Below are 20,965 nucleotides of genomic sequence, written 5' to 3' on the forward strand. Positions count from 1 at the left end.
CAGGCACCTGATTAGTTTATTTCTTCAGGTTCATGAAGCAATGGTTGTCAGGTCAGGGAGCATGGAGAAGCCTCCTCATGCATGATTATTGCATTCGATCAGCTTTTCTGTGCAAGCAACGTGGTCTAGTGTGCATGCAACTAGTGGTGTAGCCTCCTCAGGCTTTGTTCAGTCCCTGCGCAACGCTGTACAGTAATATGGAGTATTGCACACTATTGTATAATAATAAGGGCACTTTCACAGGTGGTGTTTGCAGTGTAACATTAGACAGCTAGTCGAGCTTTGGTGGAAGGTTGGTCTGAAAGAGACTCTGCTCTTGCACAAGTGAAAACCCCACACGATGGGAAGAGTTGCTCTTAATAATTTTTAGGTACACTGTCGAAGTGCTGATGGATAAAAGCAACCTATGATGGGAAAAATACAATTGCACTTGACATTAGCCGAATACAATTATCAAAATAACATGCACTCATGAGCATCTACCATTTGAGACATCGTTAAAACAGCTTTATGTCGGGCTGAAAAATTGGCAACTCGAGAGAAGCTTCTGTCTTCACTGCTGCGGCCATTTGAAAATTATGTTGCCAAGTCGACCAAAGCACAAATTTTGAGTCTTTATTGAAGTGCTAGGAGCACTGGAGGCTGGTTCCGACGAAATTCATTAGTTGAAGTTTTATTTTTACAGACTACCCAATCTGCAAAAAATTGTAAAATCAGAGAAATAGTTGAAGTTCTGTCATTATAGTTTCATTTGTTGGGGACTATAGTACATGCAGTACCAATGCACAAGCATGTGGATACACAACCCGACTGTTGCCCAACATGCAATTTCAGCAGTGCAGTTTCCACCATTCATATGTAGCAGTGCTCCGAGGTAGATGTATTCCTTAGTCTCTGTTCATTGCAGATACTAGCTTGCAGACACTTGGGGAAAGCTTATCTCACTTCCTTATCACAGCATGGAGAAAGAAGCTGAGATTGTCTTGGAGACAGTTTGCTGGGGCTGGACACTGTTTTCACACAGTATATGGCTTCTCACATAACTGCAGGAGAGTACATGCATGCAGCCATACATTGTCTTGTTCTCAACTTCCGCAGTTCTGTTGGGAATAAGTGGACAGAGACTGCACAGATTTTGTACATTATAGTGGCTGCGATGATTTGAATGCAAATTTATGAACACTCTGACACATCCGACTGCAGTTGTACCAAGATTTAGGCCTGTGCGGTTGAAATTTAAATTGTAGGTCACTTCCAATTTTCACAAATAGTTCTGCATTGGCTGCATCCAATTTGCTTACTTTCTGCTTCCCAGGCAGCCCAAACAAATATTTCCTTGGCAATAGTTGCAGCACACTCATTTCGAGACTTTAAAATGTCACCATTAAATGTGTTACAGGCCAAATTATACTGATGGACAGCTTTCCTCTCATGGAGATATGCGAGTCTGCGAAGTGCTCAGGTATGCTCATCTTGTTGAAACAGTTCAGGAGTGTCTGAAACAGTGCATTAGGGACAACTTAATTCCCCGAAATTATGCACACAATATTTTGTAGCCGATAGTGTCAATCTAAAAAACACCTACTAGATTGCATTACTGCTGATGTAGAGAAGGATTTCCGTAGTTCATTTCACTGTAGTTCCTCACAAGAGGATGAAATGTTGACTGAATTCGCTAGGTTATTGGCAAAGCCCAGTGTATGGTTTTACACCAATTTTGCACTGAAAGATAGCTATGCAACATCACAGTGCCAGATGACCCTGGTTTTGATTCTTTATTTGCACGAGACTGGCAAAGAAAATAAATGAGTCTGGTCATAGTGAAGAAGCACATACCTGGTCTATATGAAAGTAAAATATTCACCATAGCACATCGCAGTCACAGTATATGGTATGCGACAAATCTGGCATGTGGCGCTTTTGAATGCTTGCATCATGACTCCCGCTTTGGTTTACTGAAATGGCGAGTACAGAACTAATTCCCCGATGAAAGGTGGTATATAAGAGGCCACACAAGTACATGCTTGGTCAGAGTAGCTGGGATAAAAGGGGAACTTGAGATAACGTCATAGATTCATCCCTGAGTAACTATTTCGACGGCACACTGTCATGAAACAACAGGTAAAGCACGTCACTTAACTGCAATGGGGCACGTGTGCATAATTAACCTGTTGTACACCAACATCAATTTGGTGATAAATGAACAAAGATGTGCCCTAGTGACGCGAGTAAGGGTGGTAAAGCCACGCCCTCGCGAATTCAAGCAGCCTTGCACTGTCATTCAGTTTGTGGGATGGTAGACGGTGGATCGAGAGGCGTGCACGACGTACACGTCGAACCCTGCACTGAACCCAGCAGGACCCTTGTGGCAACGGCGCAACATCTCAGCCGACATAGCCTTGTTCAGCTCCTGCTTCTCGCAGTCGGGCACGCCGTCCGTCACGGGCAGCAAGGCTAAAATGGAACCTGCGCAAAAGCAAGACGATTAGTGAATGTTAAAAAATTAACATCGCAGGGAGCACAGTTTTTTTTTACGCACTATGGAGTAAAGTCGTGTACCTCAGCAATAATAGTCATATATTTTCAGTACACTTCATTTGTTTAACCCACTTTGCTACCGAAAAAGCGACTGCTGCCGTTACAAGAGGTTTTATTAGCCAAAGCAGACGCAAAGAAAGTCACCATTTCACTCGAAAGGCGAAGCATCGATTGCGGTGGCAAATTAGTGAACAGCTATACGAATTAAGGATAGTAGTTTTATCGGCCACATAAACTTGTAAACATAGGCATACTAACTAAATTAACAAGCATGCTGTCACGCGTGCACAAGCAAACATGAACACATCTCACTTGCTTTTAAAACGCAGGAGTGAGGAAGCACGGCAGCAGCAGCAAGCAAATAGACCTTTGTGCTGCGTCTTGCACAGACGCGATGTAAGCTGCGACAACACAGTGTGCGGCGGACTATGTCCCAGTCGGAGATTGCTTTCAAAATACAGCGACACGGGTGGGCGGTCACGCCCGCCCACCTGCTATTGAACCCTCGAGCTCAGCAGCGCAGCACCATAGCCACTGGGCTACCGTGGTAGATCATAGAGGGCAATTTGTCAGTTAGACTATACCGTGCTATGCGATTCAGTGTAACATAGCTTATATGATTGAACCCCCGGCTGTCGTGTCGGTCTGTGCTCCCGTCAGATATGAAAAAGTTGCTGTGGTTGAACGCGGTTAAACTAACTAAACTAAACTGCTTTGGGAAAGGACACAGACACTGCATAGCGCCATCCGCAACTACTGCATCTACAACTGCACCACAAGACAACACATAGAAACTGTTTGGCACGTCAAACAGCGTCTATGCTGCCGCTGTTTTGCTGCTGTGCCAAACAGCGTCTATGTTCAATGCGAACTAAGCGTCTCTTAGTTCAACGCGAACTAAGCGTGGAAGCACAGCACATACGTAGCTACCAGCACTCGGCGCACTTCATACACATCGCAGATTGCTTTCAACATATGAGCACTGTGTCGACACCTGTTTCTCGAACCTCGATCAGCATTACTATGGGGTAGTGTAGTGCGGTCGGTGGGCTACAGGCGTCCGGTAGACCATGGCGACCAAGAAGGGACGAGACGATTTCTAGTGCGAAACTTGCACTGTTTATTCAATGGTTGGTGAAGGATAAGAAGAAGAGAATGAATGAATTGAAAAAGTACATTGTGGGGCCCCTTAAATAGGCCCACTGAAATTGAAGGCGAGATCTTGCTCACGTCAACGTCACGTGACATGCACCGAGTCCCTTCACTGTTTGGCGGCTGCTCCCACTTTCCTAGGCGATGTTGCACTTACTTGCCTATGCTGGCGGCAACCCGTGGGTCAGGGATCGTAGACGTCTGATCCTTTCTTCTAGGCGACGTTGGTTCAGGGAAAGGGCCTCCCCTAGAGTCGCACAGTTTGTGAAAAGGGTTCTCCCCTTGGTCGCACACACACAAAGGGGCCTGTAAAAACTGCGGGGCGCCCGCCAGACTGGCAATCACTCAAGACAACCATAGCAAATTAGGAATCCATCTTCCATTTTGGTTGAGCAGAGTTTTTCGAGCGTCCTTTTTGCCCGCGGTGTTACCCGCCAACCGTAACAGCACCCACCCGGCGCACGCAGAAGCAGCAGCAGCAGCAGCAGCTGGTAGTGGCAGGCTAAGTCCCAGTTTGACCTTGGCTGAGCTTGAAGGTCAGATTTATGGAACAGGCATTTTCTGGGTTTGTACCTGGAGTAGTAGGGCTATCACTCTAAGAATGGGAGAGCTGCAGTACATGTGTCAATGCCACAGTAGGTGATGCATGCGTCAGAGATTCGACAAATACGTCCGCAATACGTGCCATGCGGAAGAGCTTTACATTTTGCCAAACCTTGCGTCAATCCCAGTGATTGGATGCGAGCACATACGTCTAAAGAAAGTACTACTGTACTCTGTTGCAAATTAGTTGCTTCGTACTGAGCAAGTAACATACTGTGCAAAATGCATGAGTGGTGGAAAGAGGAGAGATGGGACCTGGAGTATCGTGCAACTTATTGCACGAGACTGCAGGTTGGTTTTGCACGCTTCTTTTCCATGCGGTGCATGTGATAAGTATGCCTGTAAATTGGCTTGTTGGTGTTTCGGGCAATAAACGTTGGCAGTTCACACTGTGACATATCGCCATTTCTGCCCTTTCGTACATTTCGTGCAGTAAGGTTTCAGTATAAAGGAGTTGCAGTTACGCTTTCCCTTCCGGACTTTCTTAGTAGAACGAATTGCAAAAGCATAACCGTATCAGTGTGGGGTCGGCGGTATTTGGTAGAAGAAATATACATACCAGCAAGGTGCTGTTCGCTAGGGAATGTCCACACATTCCGGAGCACTTCGCAGGTGTGTGGCTTCAGTGAGGATGCAGCCAGAATATTTTCCAAATAAGACAACCGGTCATCTGCGTCTTGGCTAGGCGGTATGAAGTCTTCAATGTTCTAGAAATGAGAGTAACCAATGTTCACACAGTTCATCTGCAAAGTGCAGAAATTGTCAGGAAACTAGCTTTTGCTTCAATTGTGTTACAATAACTGAGCGTATTAGAAATTAGATTGATTAACCACCATAATCCAGAAACCTAGGTTAACAAAAATAAGTACCACTATACTTTCATGCGATTATGTGGCCAACATACAATGGCATCATGCTCAACAGGACAACTACATAACTGCTAGGCAGCTTTTAAGTGCTGCACTACAGCGGCATTCCAAAGCTATAAGCATTGTGAGCACACTGTCATGGTAGCTGTCCACAGTTTCAGAGAGTCAGAAGTGCCTCAGAATGAGTGTACCACATGACCCAACAGTAAGCTAGCTGTTCGCGCTACGAATGGCCTGCGAACTCGCGACACTGACCTCTCCTCGGGCAGAAGAGTAGAGTTTCGGTCAAATTCCTGGCAACAATTCCGACGCGTCCGTCAAACTGCATGCGCTCACCGACATCAGACTCCTCCAGCGGTCCATGCGGGCAAAGTCCCTCCAGAGCGTGTGGACGGGCGTGCGGGCGCAGAACTGGAGCAGGCACTCGCCCTCGGGCCGCATCAGGTTGCGGACGTTGCGCAGCGCGGCCACCTGGTCGCGGATCCAGTGTAGGCAGAAGAAGGAGTAGACGCGGTGGAAGCTGCCGTACCTCTCCACGAATGGAGACACGTCATGGGAAAGGTCCAGCACGTCGTACGTGATGCGCGGATGCGCGAAGTAGCGCTCCGCGTACGCGATCATGGCGCTCGACACGTCGGTACCCACGATGCGCCAGCAAGGAGAGCTGCGAGGCAGCAGCACGTCGCGCGTGAAGTCGCCCACGGCGCAGCCGACGTCCAGGAACTGTTGGTCCTCGCTGGGCGCGCGCCGGAACGCCGTGTTGAGCAGGTCGAGTACGAGCAGGTTGTCGCGCTTCTGGAACGTGTTGGACGAGACGTACAGGTGCGGCGCCAGCGCCGGAGAGGCGGAGCTCTCCGGCGGTGCGGCGCCCGACTGAGTGGACATGCATCGCGCCGGCCCTCTCGGAGGTAGGGCGGCCTTGGCGCAAGTCTTCGTGGAGTCGTGTAGGTTCTGGGTCGTCCTCCACAAATGAGGCCCGTCTTCGCGGTGCCCTGCAGATGCGCACAAAGCTTGAAGAAACTTTTCTCTTGCTGGCGCGTTTACAAGCAGACCGGTCGAGTTCGTCAGCAGACGCCGACCCTGGTGTGGCGGAATACGCGGCTCATTGGCTGCTCGTGGGGAGGCGAATGGGTAAGGCTTCTTCGGTGTGTAGCATCGAAGAAATCGCGTTGCATCCAACCGGCCGCTCGGACACCGATGCAGCGCCAGAGAAAGCGACTTCTTGGTTGCACCAGCTCGAAGCAAACGGGACATTGCGCGGGAGTGCAACGAAGGCCGCGACGATTCACTATGGACCGAAGGAGAAGCTCCTCGTACCGCGACTGCAACTCCTGGGTGAGGTTTACATTGTCGAGGAAGCGATGGAGATTGACGGACAGTCGTTCGGCCCAGGCGAATATAGTAACGGTGCCATTTTTCAATGCCCATGGTAACTTGCACCCCGCGGAGGAAACGGCGTGCGTCTCTAAGTGCCGATGCTTTCCTGAAGCTCCCCGTGGTGCGCGTTGAGGATGTGGTACCCGTTTGCGCACGGGCTACGTAAATATAAGAGGGTCACGCGACTGTAAAAGATAGCTTTGCAGATGCGCACAACTTGCAAAAGCATCGCGAGACAGCTGAATTAAAAATGCGGAATCGTGGCCGACACGAGCGATGCGTTTGGTTGATCTGCGCAACGCCTATCCGCAGTATCGCTATACGCTTGGTCGTTTATCGAACCGTCGTGATTATGGGTACCGATAGTTAATCGCAACGTTTCGAGAAAAGCGGGCCCGCACTGTCACTTGCCCGTTGTCTGGAAGATCGATTGCGCCGCGCGCGACCAGATTTGTTGAAAGAGAGGTCCTCGCTTCGCACGACGATACTGCGCACGCTGCATTGATCATCCGTGAGCTTTTGGCACGCAGTTTCATCACTCCGGACAGGCCGCCATTGGAATCTGAACCTGGCAACGTTTAACGTTAGAACGTTATCTAGTGAGGCGAGTCTAGCAGTGTTATTGGAGGAATTAGCAGGTAGTAAATGGGATATAATAGGGCTCAGTGAGGTTAGGAGGACAAAAGAAGCATATACAGTGCTAAAAAGCGGGCACGTACTGTGCTACCGGGGCTTAGCGGAGAGACGAGAACTAGGAGTCGGATTCCTGATTAATAAGGAAATAGCTGGTAACATACAGGAATTCTATAGCATTAACGAGAGGGTGGCAGGTCTTGTTGTGAAACTTAATAAGAGGTACAAATTGAAGGTGGCACAAGTCTATGCCCCTACATGCAGTCATGATGACCAGGAAGTCGAAAGCTTTTATGAAGACGTGGATTCGGCGATGGGTAAAGTCAAAACAAAATACACTATACTGATGGGCGACTTCAATGCCAGGGTAGGCAAGAAGCAGGTTGGAGACAAGTCAGTGGGGGAATATGGCATAGGCTCTAGGAATAGCAGAGGAGAGTTATTAGTAGAGTTTGCAGAACAGAATAATATGCGGATAATTGAATACCTTTTTCCGCAAGCGGGTTAGCCGAAAGTGGACGTGGAGGAGCCCGAATGGTGGGTCTAGAAATGAAATCGACTTCATACTCTGCGCGAACCCTGGCATCATACAAGATGTAGACGTGCTCGGCAAGGTACGCTGCAGTGACCATAGGATGGTAAGAACTCGAATTAGCCTAGACTTGAGGAGGGAACGGAAGAAACTGGTACACAAGAAGCCAATCAATGAGTTAGCGGTAAGAGGGAAACTAGAGGAATTCCGGATCAAGCTACAGAACAGGTATTCGGCTTTAACTCAGGAAGAGGACCTTAGTGTTGAAGCAATGAACGACAATCTCATGGGCATCATTAAGGAGTGCGCAATAGAAGTCGATGGTAACGTCGTTAGACAGGAAACCAGTAAGCTATCGCAGGAGACGAAAGATCTGATCAAGAAACGCCAATGTATGAAAGCCTCTAACCCTACAGCTAGAATAGAACTGGCAGAACTTTCTAAGCTAATCAACAAGCGTAAGACTGCGGACATCGGGAACTATAATATGGATAGAATTGAACAGGCTCTCAGGAACGGAGGAAGCCTAAAAACAGTGAAGAAGAAACTAGGAATAGGCAAGAATCAGATGTGTGCGTTAAGAGACAAAGCCGGCAATATCGTTACTAATATGGATGAGATAGTTCAAGTGGCTGAGGAGTTCTATAGAGATTTATACAGTACCAGTGGCACCCACGACGATAGTGGAAGAGAGAATAGCCTAGAGGAATTCGAAATCCCACAGGTAACGCCAGAAGAAGTAAAGAAAGCCTTAGGAGCTATGCAAAGGGGGAAGGCAGCTGGGGAGGATCAGGTAACAGCAGATTTGTTGAAGGATGGTGGTCAGATTGTTCTAGAGAAACTGGCCACCCTGCATACGCAATGCCTCATAACCTCGAGCGTACCGGAATCTTGGAAGAACGCTAACATAATCCTAATCCATAAGAAAGGGGACGCCAAAGACTTGAAAAATTATAGACCGATCAGCTTACTGTCCGTTGCCTACAAAGTATTTACTAAGGTAATCGCAAATAGAATCAGGAACACCTTAGACTTCTGTCAACCAAAGGACCAGGCAGGATTCCGTAAAGGCTACTCAACAATAGAGCATATTCACACTATCAATCAAGTGATAGAGAAATGTGCAGAATATAACCAACCCTTATATATAGCTTTCATTGATTACGAGAAAGCGTTTGATTCAGTCGAAACCTCAGCAGTCATGGAGGCATTACGGAATCAGGGTGTAGATGAGCCATATGTAAAAAATACTGGAAGATATCTATAGCGGCTGCACAGCCACCGTAGTCCTCCGCAAAGAAAGCGACAAAATCCCAATAAAGAAAGGCGTCAGACAGGGAGATACGATCTCTCCAATGCTATTCACAGCATGTTTACAGGAGGTATTCAGAGACCTGGAGTGGGAAGAATTGGGGATAAAAGTTGATGGAGAATACCTTAGCAACTTGCGATTCGCTGATGATATTGCCTTGCTTAGTAACTCAGGAGACCAATTGCAATGCATGCTCACTGACCTGGAGAGGCAAAGCAGAAGGGTGGGTGTGAAAATTAATCTGCAGAAAACTAAAGTAATGCTTAACAGTCTCGGAAGAGAACAGCAATTTACAATAGGTAGCGAGGCACTGGAAGTGGTAAGGGAATACATCTACTTAGGGCAGGTAGTGACCACGGATCCGGATCATGAGTCTGAAATAACCAGAAGAATAAGAATGGGCTGGGGTGCGTTTGGCAGGCATTCTCAAATCATGAACAGCAGGTTGCCACTATCCCTCACAAGGAAAGTGTATAACAGCTGTGTGTTACCAGTACTCACATATGGGGCAGAAACCTGGAGGCTTACGAAAAGGGTTCTGCTGAAATTGAGGACGACGCAACGAGCTATGGAAAGAAGAAAGATGGGTGTAACGTTAAGGGATAAGAAAAGAGCAGATTGGGTGAGGCAACAAACGCGGGTAAATGACATCTTAGCTGAAATCAAGAAACAGAAATGGGCATGGGCCGGACATGTAATGAGGAGGGAAGATAACCGATGGTCATTAAGGGTTACGGACTGGATTCCAAGGGAAGGGAAGCGTAGCAGGGGGCGGCAGAAAGTTAGGTGGGCGGATGACATTAAGACGTTTGCAGGGACAACATGGCCACAATTAGTACATGACCGGGGTAGTTGGAGAAGTATGGGAGAGGCCTTTGCCCTGCAGTGGGCGTAACTAGACTGCTGCTGCTGCTGCTGCTGCTGCTGCTGCTGCTGCTGCTGCTGATGATGATGATGATGATGATTCATCACTGTGTTGGAACACCCCCCCTACTTGCCGGATCTAGTCAATTAAGCAATTGATTAATCAATCAATCAGTCAGTTTTATTAATACATAGGAGGGTAATTACAACATATAAATATATATAGACGAGAGCCCCTACGAGTTCTTTTCTTTTGTACTCCAAATGCAAATTGGCATTCCGGGACCGGCAGTTCGGGTGTGTGACTACATTTGTTTAGGCAGGCATCGCTGCAGAAGCTGTTAACAGAAGAGGGCTTTCAAGAGTGCTTTCACCAATGGAGCCTGGAAGAAGAGTTTGAACGAGTATATTGAGTCTAATGGGGAATATTTTGAAGGTGTCTCAAAACATGGCTCATACCCACAGGGGGGGGGGGGGGAGGTTAGCCACATTACATAATTTAATTTTTTTTAATTATGGGGTTTTACGTGCCAAAACCACTTTCTGATTATGAGGCACGCCGTAGTGGAGGACTCCGGAAATTTCGACCACCTGGGGTTCTTTAACGTGCACCTAAATCTAAGTACACAGGTGTTTTCGCATTTCGCCCCCATCGAAATGCGGCTGCCGTGGCCGGGATTCGATCCCGCGAGCTCGTGCTCAGCAGCCCAACACCATAGCCACTGAGCAACCACGGCGGGTCCACATTATATAGGTTGATTGAAAAGACAATCTTACAAAATGTCGAAAGGGGTGAAGGTAAACATTCAGAACGATCCATTGGGCACCTAAATGCTAATAGAAATTTCTGGAGGGCCTATACATGAATTTAGGATAAAATAAAGAAGTGTCCCACAGGCGGTATCCTAGCAGCGAAGCCTTCCAGACTTGTGTGTAGCAGTAATCATTGACCCATGGCTTGCGCTTAATTGACGGTTACCAAAGGACAAAATGTTTGGTGTAGTAAGCGCTAATCCCAGCTTACTAGTTGGCGATATGAGGAACATACTGTGGAGGAAGGAGAAGTGGAGGCAGGAAAGGAAAATGGTCCATAGTTTCCGGTTCATTGCAAAAAGAGCAGACGTTATTTGTGGACAAACCATATCTATGGAGGTAAAAATTTAGGCGGGGAACTCTACGACGGAAGCTTGATAAGTTCACCTCGCATTGTCGGGAAAGGCATGGTCGTGTTCCTTCGGAAATTGAGATGTCGAAAATCATCTGCGGAAAGTCGGTATGATTTATGACAATTTAGAAATAAAAGGCTTTTAAATCTAGCTCCTGTTATAAAAACGAAATCAGGAACGATATTTAAGACTGGGCCATTTAGTGACGATGATGCGAGCGTCAGCTGATTCATTTAAAAAGATTCCACTGTGACCTGGGACCCAGACAAAGCGGACATCAGACAAATTGTCCGGGGCAGGAGTCGAAAATATACTCGGCAGGTGTGACCGACTGTCAGAAGTTAAATGTCTACATACCGAAAGCGCATCAGTAGCAACTATCACTTTAGATTTCTTTAGACCCAATTTTCTTACGGCCAGAGTAATTGCCAGAAACTCTGCAAGAATATAGGGGTATAATCAGCGAGACGGAGAGCAAAAGACAAGCTGATTTGAAAAGATGCCAACTCCGGCCTTCTCAGAATTTTTTGTTGCATCCGTGGAAATAACCAAGCGAGACGGAAGTTGGGCACGGGCACATTTGGAAGGCCTTCCAGTCGACGGCCTTCGAAACGCCACAACTTTATCGACTCAAAGGAGTTGTGGCACTGCTATATACACGGCACTTTTCAAAGGCCGTTGAGTGGTTCAGGCGTGTCTCGCAAAATTGCGTAGTGCTGCGGATCTTTATTTTCGTTTTCATGTCACAAAAAGTTAAACAACATTAAAAGCACTTAAATGCACTATAATTTCTTTTATGTTTGTTTATACATTTAAAAAAGGCACATGGAGTAGAGGGAGCGTGTACTAGACAACATGGAGGGAGGAATGAATACAAGTACGTCGCTGTTGTCGAGAGTACGTGCAGTTAGCACATATCAAGTGGCAAAAATACTTTATTGAGTAATTAATAACACTCATGTATAGTATTTTTTAGAACATTTTGGTTTGATTTGTTCTTTCTAACCGTGAGTACGAGCACACTGTGAACGAGAGGGCATGTTCGCGCTGTTTCCGCTTCCGTTTCTCAAAGGCCATCGAGATTTCGATAGAGTTGTAGGGTGCTCCGTTGACTCGATAGACTATTGACTCGGCGGCCTTCGATACCGCCCGTGTAGCAGCTCGAACTTGACATTTGAGTCAACTGACTATCGGTTGGAAGGCCTTCCAAACGCCCGTGTGACATGGGTATAATAGACTATTGACTCGGCGACCTTTCACGAATTAGTTTTTGGAGAAATCAGGCATGGTAGCCGGACATTATTTTGATAACAGCGTCTGAACAAAAACAACTTGTGGTTGTCGATAACGCCGCCAACGTGTTCTGAAAAACGAATCGGTAGAAGTGATGAAAACGGATTGCAAAAGAGAGAGGGATGCATCGTAAAAGCTTCAGAAAAGTAAGGACAGTAAGTTGCTTAAATCTGGACTCAAGCGGAAGAATTGCAGCCTGCAGATAAAGCACATCGTTAGCCACAAAACTTGGCAGCCCAAGACAAAGACGCAGCGCTTGCCTTTCTATTAATATTAAAGGTCCTAGCTTGTATGCTGTACACGCATCCTGAAAAAAAGAACACAGCTTAATTCCAGAACGGGCCGGACGTAAAATTTATAAATCATCAACAACATAGCCCTACGCATAGCCGTCTTTTTATTACTGAAACGGCGCAACAATCCCATTGCGCGTTCTCCTTTACTAGCATTGGTTTCGATTTGCTGCTGCCAGTTTAGCGTGTCATCGTATGTTATCCCGAAGTACTTCAAAGCTGCAACTTGCGGTATCGGCTCACTTCGACAATGAAGATAAATGAAAACGGGATTTGACGAGCATTTCTTCACAGTCCGTCCGGCCAGGACTCGGGTGCAGACAAATGCGATTGCAAAATTTGGTTCAACGTATTGATATCATGTGATGAGGAGAAAAATGCAATGCCATCAGCATAGAGATAGAGTTGCACATTCTGCTGGACTGGGACAGAAGATAACAAAATTATTAAACATAAGCGCAGAAAGAACTGGTCCCTGTGGTACGCCTCCGGTCGGTGTTTACATGCCCGACGTAACCCCATCTTTGAAAGAAAAAGATTGTCTATCAGAAAGGAACTCTTCCATCCAGGTCACTATATATAGTCTGTAACAGCACAGCTCGCCAATCTAGAAATTGGTATTCCATGCTGGACAGTTCCACAACAGCGGTGATCCCTGAGGCCTCCCGCCGCCTCCGTTGAAACGAGCCCCGATTGTGGGCGGAACACCTCCTGATAGTCCTGCGAGTCGAATGCGGCTTCCTAAATCAACGTGAGCTGACCTTGTGAAACGTTGAGGCCTAAATCTTACTCGTCTCGAGCACAGCATATCTTGGGAACAAGTGAATTCATTGAGCCGCACATGAATTACTTTTTCTATCATTTTGACTATATAGTCCATGTAAGGGCAACTGGCCGAATGTTGTCCAAGGCATATCCGAGGTTATGACTTTTTAAGTATAAGCACAATTTTTGAAATTTTCCAAGGGCCCGGGATCCATGTACATCGAAGTGAACAGATAACTATATTGAAAAGCTCATTAGCGAAAGAGTTAAATCAGAGTTTAATCATAGCTGTTGTGATATGGCCAGGTCCAGGAGCCGATTGATGTGCAGTTAATTTCTTAATGGTTACTTCTGCAAGCTCATATGTCGAACTAATACACCTCCGAGGTCCAGGACACTGCGAGGAAAAGCGTTTTTCAAGCCATTTTGCGATAACATCTAGAGAATCCACCGTTTTCTTGGGGGATAGAACAGCGGAATGCGACCATACTGACTGTTGGAGAGGTTTACTGCTTTGTAAGAACCTAAAAAGTGCCGATCTTCTTTCTGGCGTTGATAAAGATGAATTAATTCCGTCTTTTTGTTCATCTTTAGCCAATGCCACATTTATTTTAAACACAGCTGCATAGAAATTATAGTCCATCCAATTTTTCGATGAATGATTATGTTAGAGACTTTTGCACGCTGCCTTTCTTCGCTAATAAGCCTGTGTGCATGCTTCATTCCACCAAGATGAGTTTGACAGCGAGCTTCCAGACATAACCGTAAACTCAGCGGGCTAGGTCGCAGAATTTAAAAGCGATAGCACCGAGTCAGCCTTCTGCTGTTCATCACGAGTGGTCAACTGTGATACGTCCCTGAATTTATAGCAGCTGTCTTTGCCGTACAATAGGAGCCTGAAGTGAAAGCATAATTTCAAATGTGATGGGTAAACGATCGTTACTTGTTCCATTGTCAAAGGTGTTGCCACGATGAAATAGACATTTGAGCAGAAGAAAAAGTCAGGTCTAATGCAGACGAGAACCGCCCACGTAGAAAAATAATTCGATCTTAATTGCGACATGGAAAATTGTTATCATTCACCCAGTTCCACAACCTCTTTCCACAAACATCCGTTTTCAGTTCCCAAGAAGTGCGGTGAGAATTCAGAATTTGGAGGACGCTTAAGCTTCGCCTTAAGCGTCCTCAAACGCTTAAGAACGCCTTAAGCGTTCTAACATCCCATCAGGGATGTTAGAACGCGATAGCATTCTAACATCCCTGACTGGTTCTTATGCTTCCCGGCAACTGCAGCTTATGCAACCGTAATGTTTACCGGGCAACGCTGGCGGCGAACGCTATGCACGAAGGCGAGCTTTCTGGTAGAAACGCGGCATCTTGCGTGGACTGCGATGCGGGGCTTATGATGGATGAATGGATGGATGTTATGAGCCGCTCCCATTTGGAACGGGGCGGTGGGTTGAGCCACCTAACTCTTGTTATTTTATTGCCTAATGTCCTACCTATGTTAAAAAAACAAAAAAAGAAAAAAAAAACACGATGAATTCTCATAACCAACGTTTCTGAATCCCTATTGTGAATTTTTTTTTTTTCTACGCCTCCGTTGTTTGTCGTTTCCCTACTTTTATTCCACCAAACTTCCAGTCGCCTCTTACTAATCTCTATTGCGGACATGTTTACTTTTCCCCTGCTCTCGCTGAACTCAAGGGCTTCAAGGAGGCCGCAGGTGCCTAAATCGACCGCTGGGCAGATATCTTCACATTAATAAAGGGAAAAATCAGACATCCACCCGTTCGTAGCAATTGCTACAAATTGCTACAATTGCTCTCCACCTTGCGGGTTTCCGCAGAACTACTACGTCAAACACTTGCCTTTGCTTCGTGTGTTGTCGACAAATTCAACTTCGCCCTGCCATCTGCTAGCCGGCTAGTTAGCTCAGATGGTAGAGCGGCTGCCCCGGAAAGGCGGTGGTTCCGGGTTCGAGTCCCGGACCAGGACGAATTCTTTTTCAACTCTGATGCTTTTCTTTCGAGGAACCCGTTTGGGTTTCCTTTGTAGCAATTGCTACGAACGGGTGAATGTCTGATTTTCCCTTTATTAATTACTTCTCCCCACCTAGCGGGTTTCCGCAGAACTACTACATCATATCTTCACATTATAGTAAAGTATGCTCCATCGTTTCCCTAGCTTTACCGCAGCAAGCACATGCTATTTCTTCTTTGTTTTATCTTGCTTTATAAGTGCGTGTTCTAAGACATCCCGATCTCGCTTCGAAACGTAATGAGCTTCCCTTTGAGTTATCATAAATTGTTTCTTTCTTGATTTCGTTTTTTACTCTTAAAGGGACACTAAAGGTTACTATGAAGTCAAGTTGAAGTGATAAAGCAAAGCAATAATCTAGAAAGTCTGAAACGTCAATATAATCGCGAACGAAGCTTTAGTAACCGAGAAATTGAGGTAAATGCATGGCACGATTTGAGACTCCCCAGCGACATTCCGGTACTAATCCGATGACGAAGGCACTCCTCATCGTATTTTATGTCCCTAGTACTCAACTACTCTTATTAAAAAGATCATTTCATTAGATTATAAGACGGAAGAAAATTCTACTTGTCTACTTCTATTCCACTCTAAGAAAAAAAAATTGACGTTACCCTTGAGTAGTATGGGTGGCCGAAAGGTTTAATTTTCGATCGACTCTGCGCGCTCGACTCTGCGCCGCGCGCGCTTTCGAGTTTCAGTTGTTTCGTTATAGCGTCGTGCTGCGGTGGTCCTGCTGGCTCGCGAAACTTGCATTTGGAACAAGCAGCGAGAATGCCACGTCCATGTGATGTCGTGGGATGCGCGAACGGTCAGCGGAACTTGGCCAAGGGCTGTTGCAGCGGCGATTCCAACGTTACTTATCACTGTGTACCAACGAGTGAACCTCTCCGTTCGAAGTGGTTAAGTGCCGTACCACTGCCACAGCACGCTGGCAAAGAGCCGAACAATTACGTAGTGTGCTCGGTGCACTTTCGTACAGAGGATTACGAGTTCAACGCCGACTTACTGAAGTTGTGTGGAGTGCCTTTCAAAGCAGGCCGCCGTCGTAGTAGTACGCAACGACGCCGGCAGCGCGAGCCCTCAGCAGCAAATCACGTTCGTCAGTGCTTAAATCGCCGAAGTCGAGCCCAGCATTGCGAGCCAATGTGTCGTTGTCAGGGTCGTCCATTGCAACGAGCGTCGAAGTTGGCGTCATAAAATAAAGAACCAGCTTATCGTCACGCGCTTTCCCTTCCGCTAGCCACCATAGTTCCGCATTCGCGCTGCTGTCGGCTCTGTCTTTGGCCGCGCGTTTGCGTTTTGCGCAGGAAAGCCGTAGCGCCGTCTGCGGGCGCCGTTTTACTCACCGACGGCGTAACGTCACTATGAGACTATGACGTCACCACCCCTCGATTGGAGGGCGGGCGACTTGAACTGCACTAGCGGTACGCGGACGCTTCAGAACGCATTTTCTCTTAAAATAAGTCTCTTCTTCGCACGAAAGTAGCGTTTCAAGGTTTCTGGGATAGTATTTCAACAGTTCACGTTGACTTAATAGTAACCTTTAGTGTCCCTTTAAGTAGTTACTCATGGCAGATTTCTTTTCCATTGCCGCCACCCATGAGATTATTTCAGCCTCTCTGACTTTCCGCTTCACTTTCTTTGTTGCTCTATTGCTCACCATACAGGCCGCATACTTATTTGCTGGTAAGCTTCCTAGTTCTTTTCCTCCACTATGCATTAATGTTCTTCCTGTAAAAATACATCAGCACTCTCCCAACCCATTTAATTTCATCCATATTCCTCACTTGTGGCAGTGGAATTGCGCTAGCTTCAAAAAGCGCAAGGCTCCGCTGCTACAGGTCGTTGCCTCACAGGCGGAGAAACCGCACGTCATAATCTTACAATAAACTTTGGGTCGAGGCGACCTTGCCCGGCTACCGGGTCGCCTCGTCGAAATTCTAACAGGGTAAGCGCGGAGTGGTGACGCTCGTCGCGAACAAATGCTCTTTCCAGGAACGAAATTTGAAATTAGGCAACGCGAAAGCGGAGGTAACCGCGATCGAAATCATACCGAACAGTTGGCTGAAAAACAGCGTATTCGTAGTGAACGTGTACAGCCCGCCGTCTGACTACAGACAGTCGTTCACGTCGATAATAACGAAGGCGGCCAGGGGGGTCCCGCTAATAGTGGCAGGAGATTTTAACGCGCCCCACGGAGCCTGGGGTTACGCAAGGCCAATGCCTAAGGGAGAGCGGCTATTGGAGGCAGTCACCATGTGCTCGCTAGAGCTGGTGACGGACCCCCGCTATCCGACTCGACTAGGCACGTTGGTGGCGCGAGACACGACGCCCGACCTGGCCTTCGTCAAGAACGTGCGAGGGGCCGAGTGACGCAACCTGCACGAGAACCTCGGCAGCGACCACTGCATACTGGCGGTGACAATCCCCACAAGGCGGCACCACCGCGAGAATTTAAGGTCACCGACTGGGACGCCTTCCGCAAAATAAGGAAGGAAGACACAAGCGAATATGCGGACCTAGACAGCCTTTTTAGAAGGCTCAAAGAGGACGTTGGCACCGCGACGAGGGTTGTCCAAACTGAACTGAATGTGGAAAGGATCGACGCGAGATTGGCACACCTATTAGAGGCAAAGAGTTTCATCACGGCCAGGTGGAAAACGCGAAGACTAAATCGCAGACTGCGAGAGAATGTAGCGGCACTAAACCGAGAAATCGAATCGCACTCGATCGAGCTTTACAAGCAACAGTGGAACGAGGTGTGCGCATCGGTAGACGGACAAATGAGAACCGGGCGCAAATGGAATCTCCTAAAGAAACTGTTCGACGACAGGCAATCCAAAGGCAATCAGAGATTGGCAATCGATATGATTTTACACAAGCAAGAGGAGCAGGGCAAAACGGAGAGCGAGTTCCTAAAGGAGCTGGCGGAGACGTATCTGCCACTGGGTCCGTCAGGCGATGGCGACTATCCACAATACGCCGGCACAGAGGTCGAAGAACTGAACGCGCCCTTCACGGAATCGGAAATTTGGGATGCCTTACAAGGCCTCAACGGACGCTCCGCGACGGGCCCTGGCGGGGTCTCGAACAAACTGTTGAGAAACCTAGACAGAAAGTCGGTCGAGAAGCTCACCGAAGAAATCAACAGAGCGTGGGAAACGGCACGAGTACCAGAGGTCTGGAAAGAGGCCTCGGTCATACTAATACCGAAACCCGATAAACCACTCGCGGCGGAGAACATGCGGCCAATATCGCTAACCTCGTGCGTAGGCAAGACGGCGGAACATGCCATACATAACCGAGTATCGCGGTACATAGAGAGAGGGCCTCTTCCAACATAACATGGTGGGCTTCCGACCGGGCCTCTCCACACAGGACGTAATGTTACAACTCAAAAATCATGTAATTGACGGCATGACCAGAGCCACCAGGGACATACTGGCCCTGGACCTAACGAAAGCGTTCGACACGGTCAAACACAGATTTCTCATGGAAACGATCTCGGTGATGGGGCTCGGCCGGAAATTCCACTCTTACATAGGCTCCTTCCTCAGAGACAGGAAAGCCACGATCAAAATAGGACAGGCCTCGTCCGATTGGTACACGCTGGGCGCAAGGGGCACCCTACAAGGGGCGGTGCTCTCCCCACTATTATTCAATATAGCAATGAAAGGGCTCTCAGACCGGCTGACGAGAGTGACCAACGTCAATCACGCCCTGTACGCAGACGACATTACGGTGTGGTGCCCGGGAGGGTCCGACGCAGAAGTCGAGCGGGCTCTTCAAGAGGCGCTGGACACAAAGGAAGAGTACCTGAAGGAAACGGGACTCCGTCTGTCACCCAGCAAATCGGAACTGTTGCTGTACAGGCCCTCGAAACAAGGCATGAGGAATTTGACGCCGATCGAACAAATACCGATCAAATTACACACAAGTGCCGGCCAGCCGATCCCCAGAGTGGACACTATAAGAATCCTGGGGCTGCTAATTGAGGCTAAAAGCGGTAACACGCAAACGGTCATGAGACTCACGTCCAAAACGTAGAACATGCTCCGGCTGATCCTCAGGGTGACGAACCGCAGGGGAGGGCTCAGCGAGAGCAATCTCATTAGACTTTACTACGCCTTCCTCATGAGTCACGTAAATTACGTAGCCTCGGCGCTAAAATGGAGCAAGAGAGACGCGGCCAAGATAGAGACACTGATGCGCAAGAGCATCATGAGGGTTCTAGGTCTTCCGATCACTACAAGCACGGAGCGGCTCGATCAGTTAGGGGTCCACAATTCGCTAGCAGAAATCATCGAAGCACAGACCAAGGCACAGGTCGTGCGGCTGTCGACCACCAGGGCCGGCAGACGCATCCTAGAAGAAGCAGGGATAAATGCAGAGGCAGAGTGCAATGCACGCAAGATCGCGCTCAGCCCGGCGGTCAGGGGCACTTACAAGGTAGAACCGCTTCCGAGAAACGTCCACCCGCAATTCAACGAGGGGCGCCGAAAGGCGAGGGCCCGAGCACTGCTGAAATCGACCGCCAACAGCCCGGGACTGGCGGTATTTGTAGACGCGGCCCAGTACGGGCACAGCGACCGATACGCGGCCGTCTCGATAGGCTGGGATGGTACGATCATTAACGCAGCATCGGTCAAGGGGGTAACGTCCTAGGTGGCCGAACAGGTTGCAATAGCCATGGTAATGAGGGACCCAGAACGTCCTTACGTCTACACAGATTCGCGATCGGCGGCCAGAGCATTCGCCTCGGGCTCGATATCGCGGGAAGCGGCGGCCGTCCTCGGCAGCGAGGGAGCCGCGGGTCATTACATCCTCAAATGGTTTCTAGCCCATATGGGGGCCGACGAGCACCCCGACTTTCCCAACGCCAACGAGCTGGCGCACGGACGCGCGCGAGGACTCACGCACCGCGGCGATCTTGGCGAGCGAAGTGGCGAGGAGGGAGGGGAGCACCGAGACCCGCTGCTCACCTTCAACGAAATAACAACGCACTACCAGCTGTCGAGGAGGACCTTCCCGCTCCCCGACGCTAAACTTACTAGACCACAGTCATCTATATTCAGAATGCTTCAAACAAGGTCGTTCCCCTCGAGAGGCAGACTGAGCCTTTATTCACCGGACGTAGAGCCGCAATGTCCGGATTGCGGCGAATCGTACTGCTCGCTAGCGCACATGCTCTGGCAATGCTCCGCGTTAAGCGGCACCGTGTTCAGCAAAGAAGAAGACTGGGTGGACGCCCTGCGAAGCGACGACCACCAGACCCAGCTCCGGGCCGTCCAGAGGGCTCACGAAAGGGCGGAGGCTCGCGGGCTTCCCGTCCCAACGTGGGTGCGGCCCGTGACCCCTGCCGACCACTAAACCAAGAGTGGGTGGGGAGGGGTTCCTCAGGACTCGATAAAGTTATTTCCTCCTCCTCACTCGTTCTTATTAACTAATTTTACTGTGAGCTTCCCTCACTTCAAAACTTGTCCAGCCCATATCACACTACACAGCTTCATTTGTAGTCTTCCCGT

The 20,965-nt window shown here is 48.3% G+C and overlaps 1 protein-coding gene across 1 annotated transcript; it reads right to left on the reverse strand.

The window, feature by feature from the left end:
* Positions 1–1,760: 1,760 nt before the first annotated feature.
* LOC142572194 (juvenile hormone acid O-methyltransferase-like) lies at positions 1,761–6,820 on the reverse strand. The gene is made up of 3 exons (XM_075681135.1): positions 5,499–6,820; positions 4,853–5,000; positions 1,761–2,466 (listed from the first exon to the last, which is right to left on the reverse strand). Exons 1-3 carry the CDS (start codon positions 6,588–6,590, stop codon positions 2,282–2,284), a joined length of 1,425 nt encoding a protein of 474 aa, XP_075537250.1. The 5' UTR covers positions 6,591–6,820; the 3' UTR covers positions 1,761–2,281.
* Positions 6,821–20,965: the final 14,145 nt, after the last annotated feature.

Source organism: Dermacentor variabilis, chromosome 2 (genome assembly GCF_050947875.1).
Source record: "Dermacentor variabilis isolate Ectoservices chromosome 2, ASM5094787v1, whole genome shotgun sequence".
NCBI classification, from domain to species: Eukaryota; Metazoa; Arthropoda; class Arachnida; order Ixodida; family Ixodidae; genus Dermacentor; species Dermacentor variabilis.

Excerpts from the sequence above, each read along its gene's own strand:
- LOC142572194 (XM_075681135.1), bottom strand. The coding sequence starts at position 6,590 with ATGGGCATTGAAAAATGGCACCGTTACTATATTCGCCTGGGCCGAACG. Across the intron at positions 5,001-5,498 it reads GCTGGAGGAGTCTGATGTCG|AACATTGAAGACTTCATACC; the intron begins GTGAGCGCATGC and ends TCTCATTTCTAG. Across the intron at positions 2,467-4,852 it reads TAGCGAACAGCACCTTGCTG|GTTCCATTTTAGCCTTGCTG; the intron begins GTATGTATATTT and ends GCTTTTGCGCAG.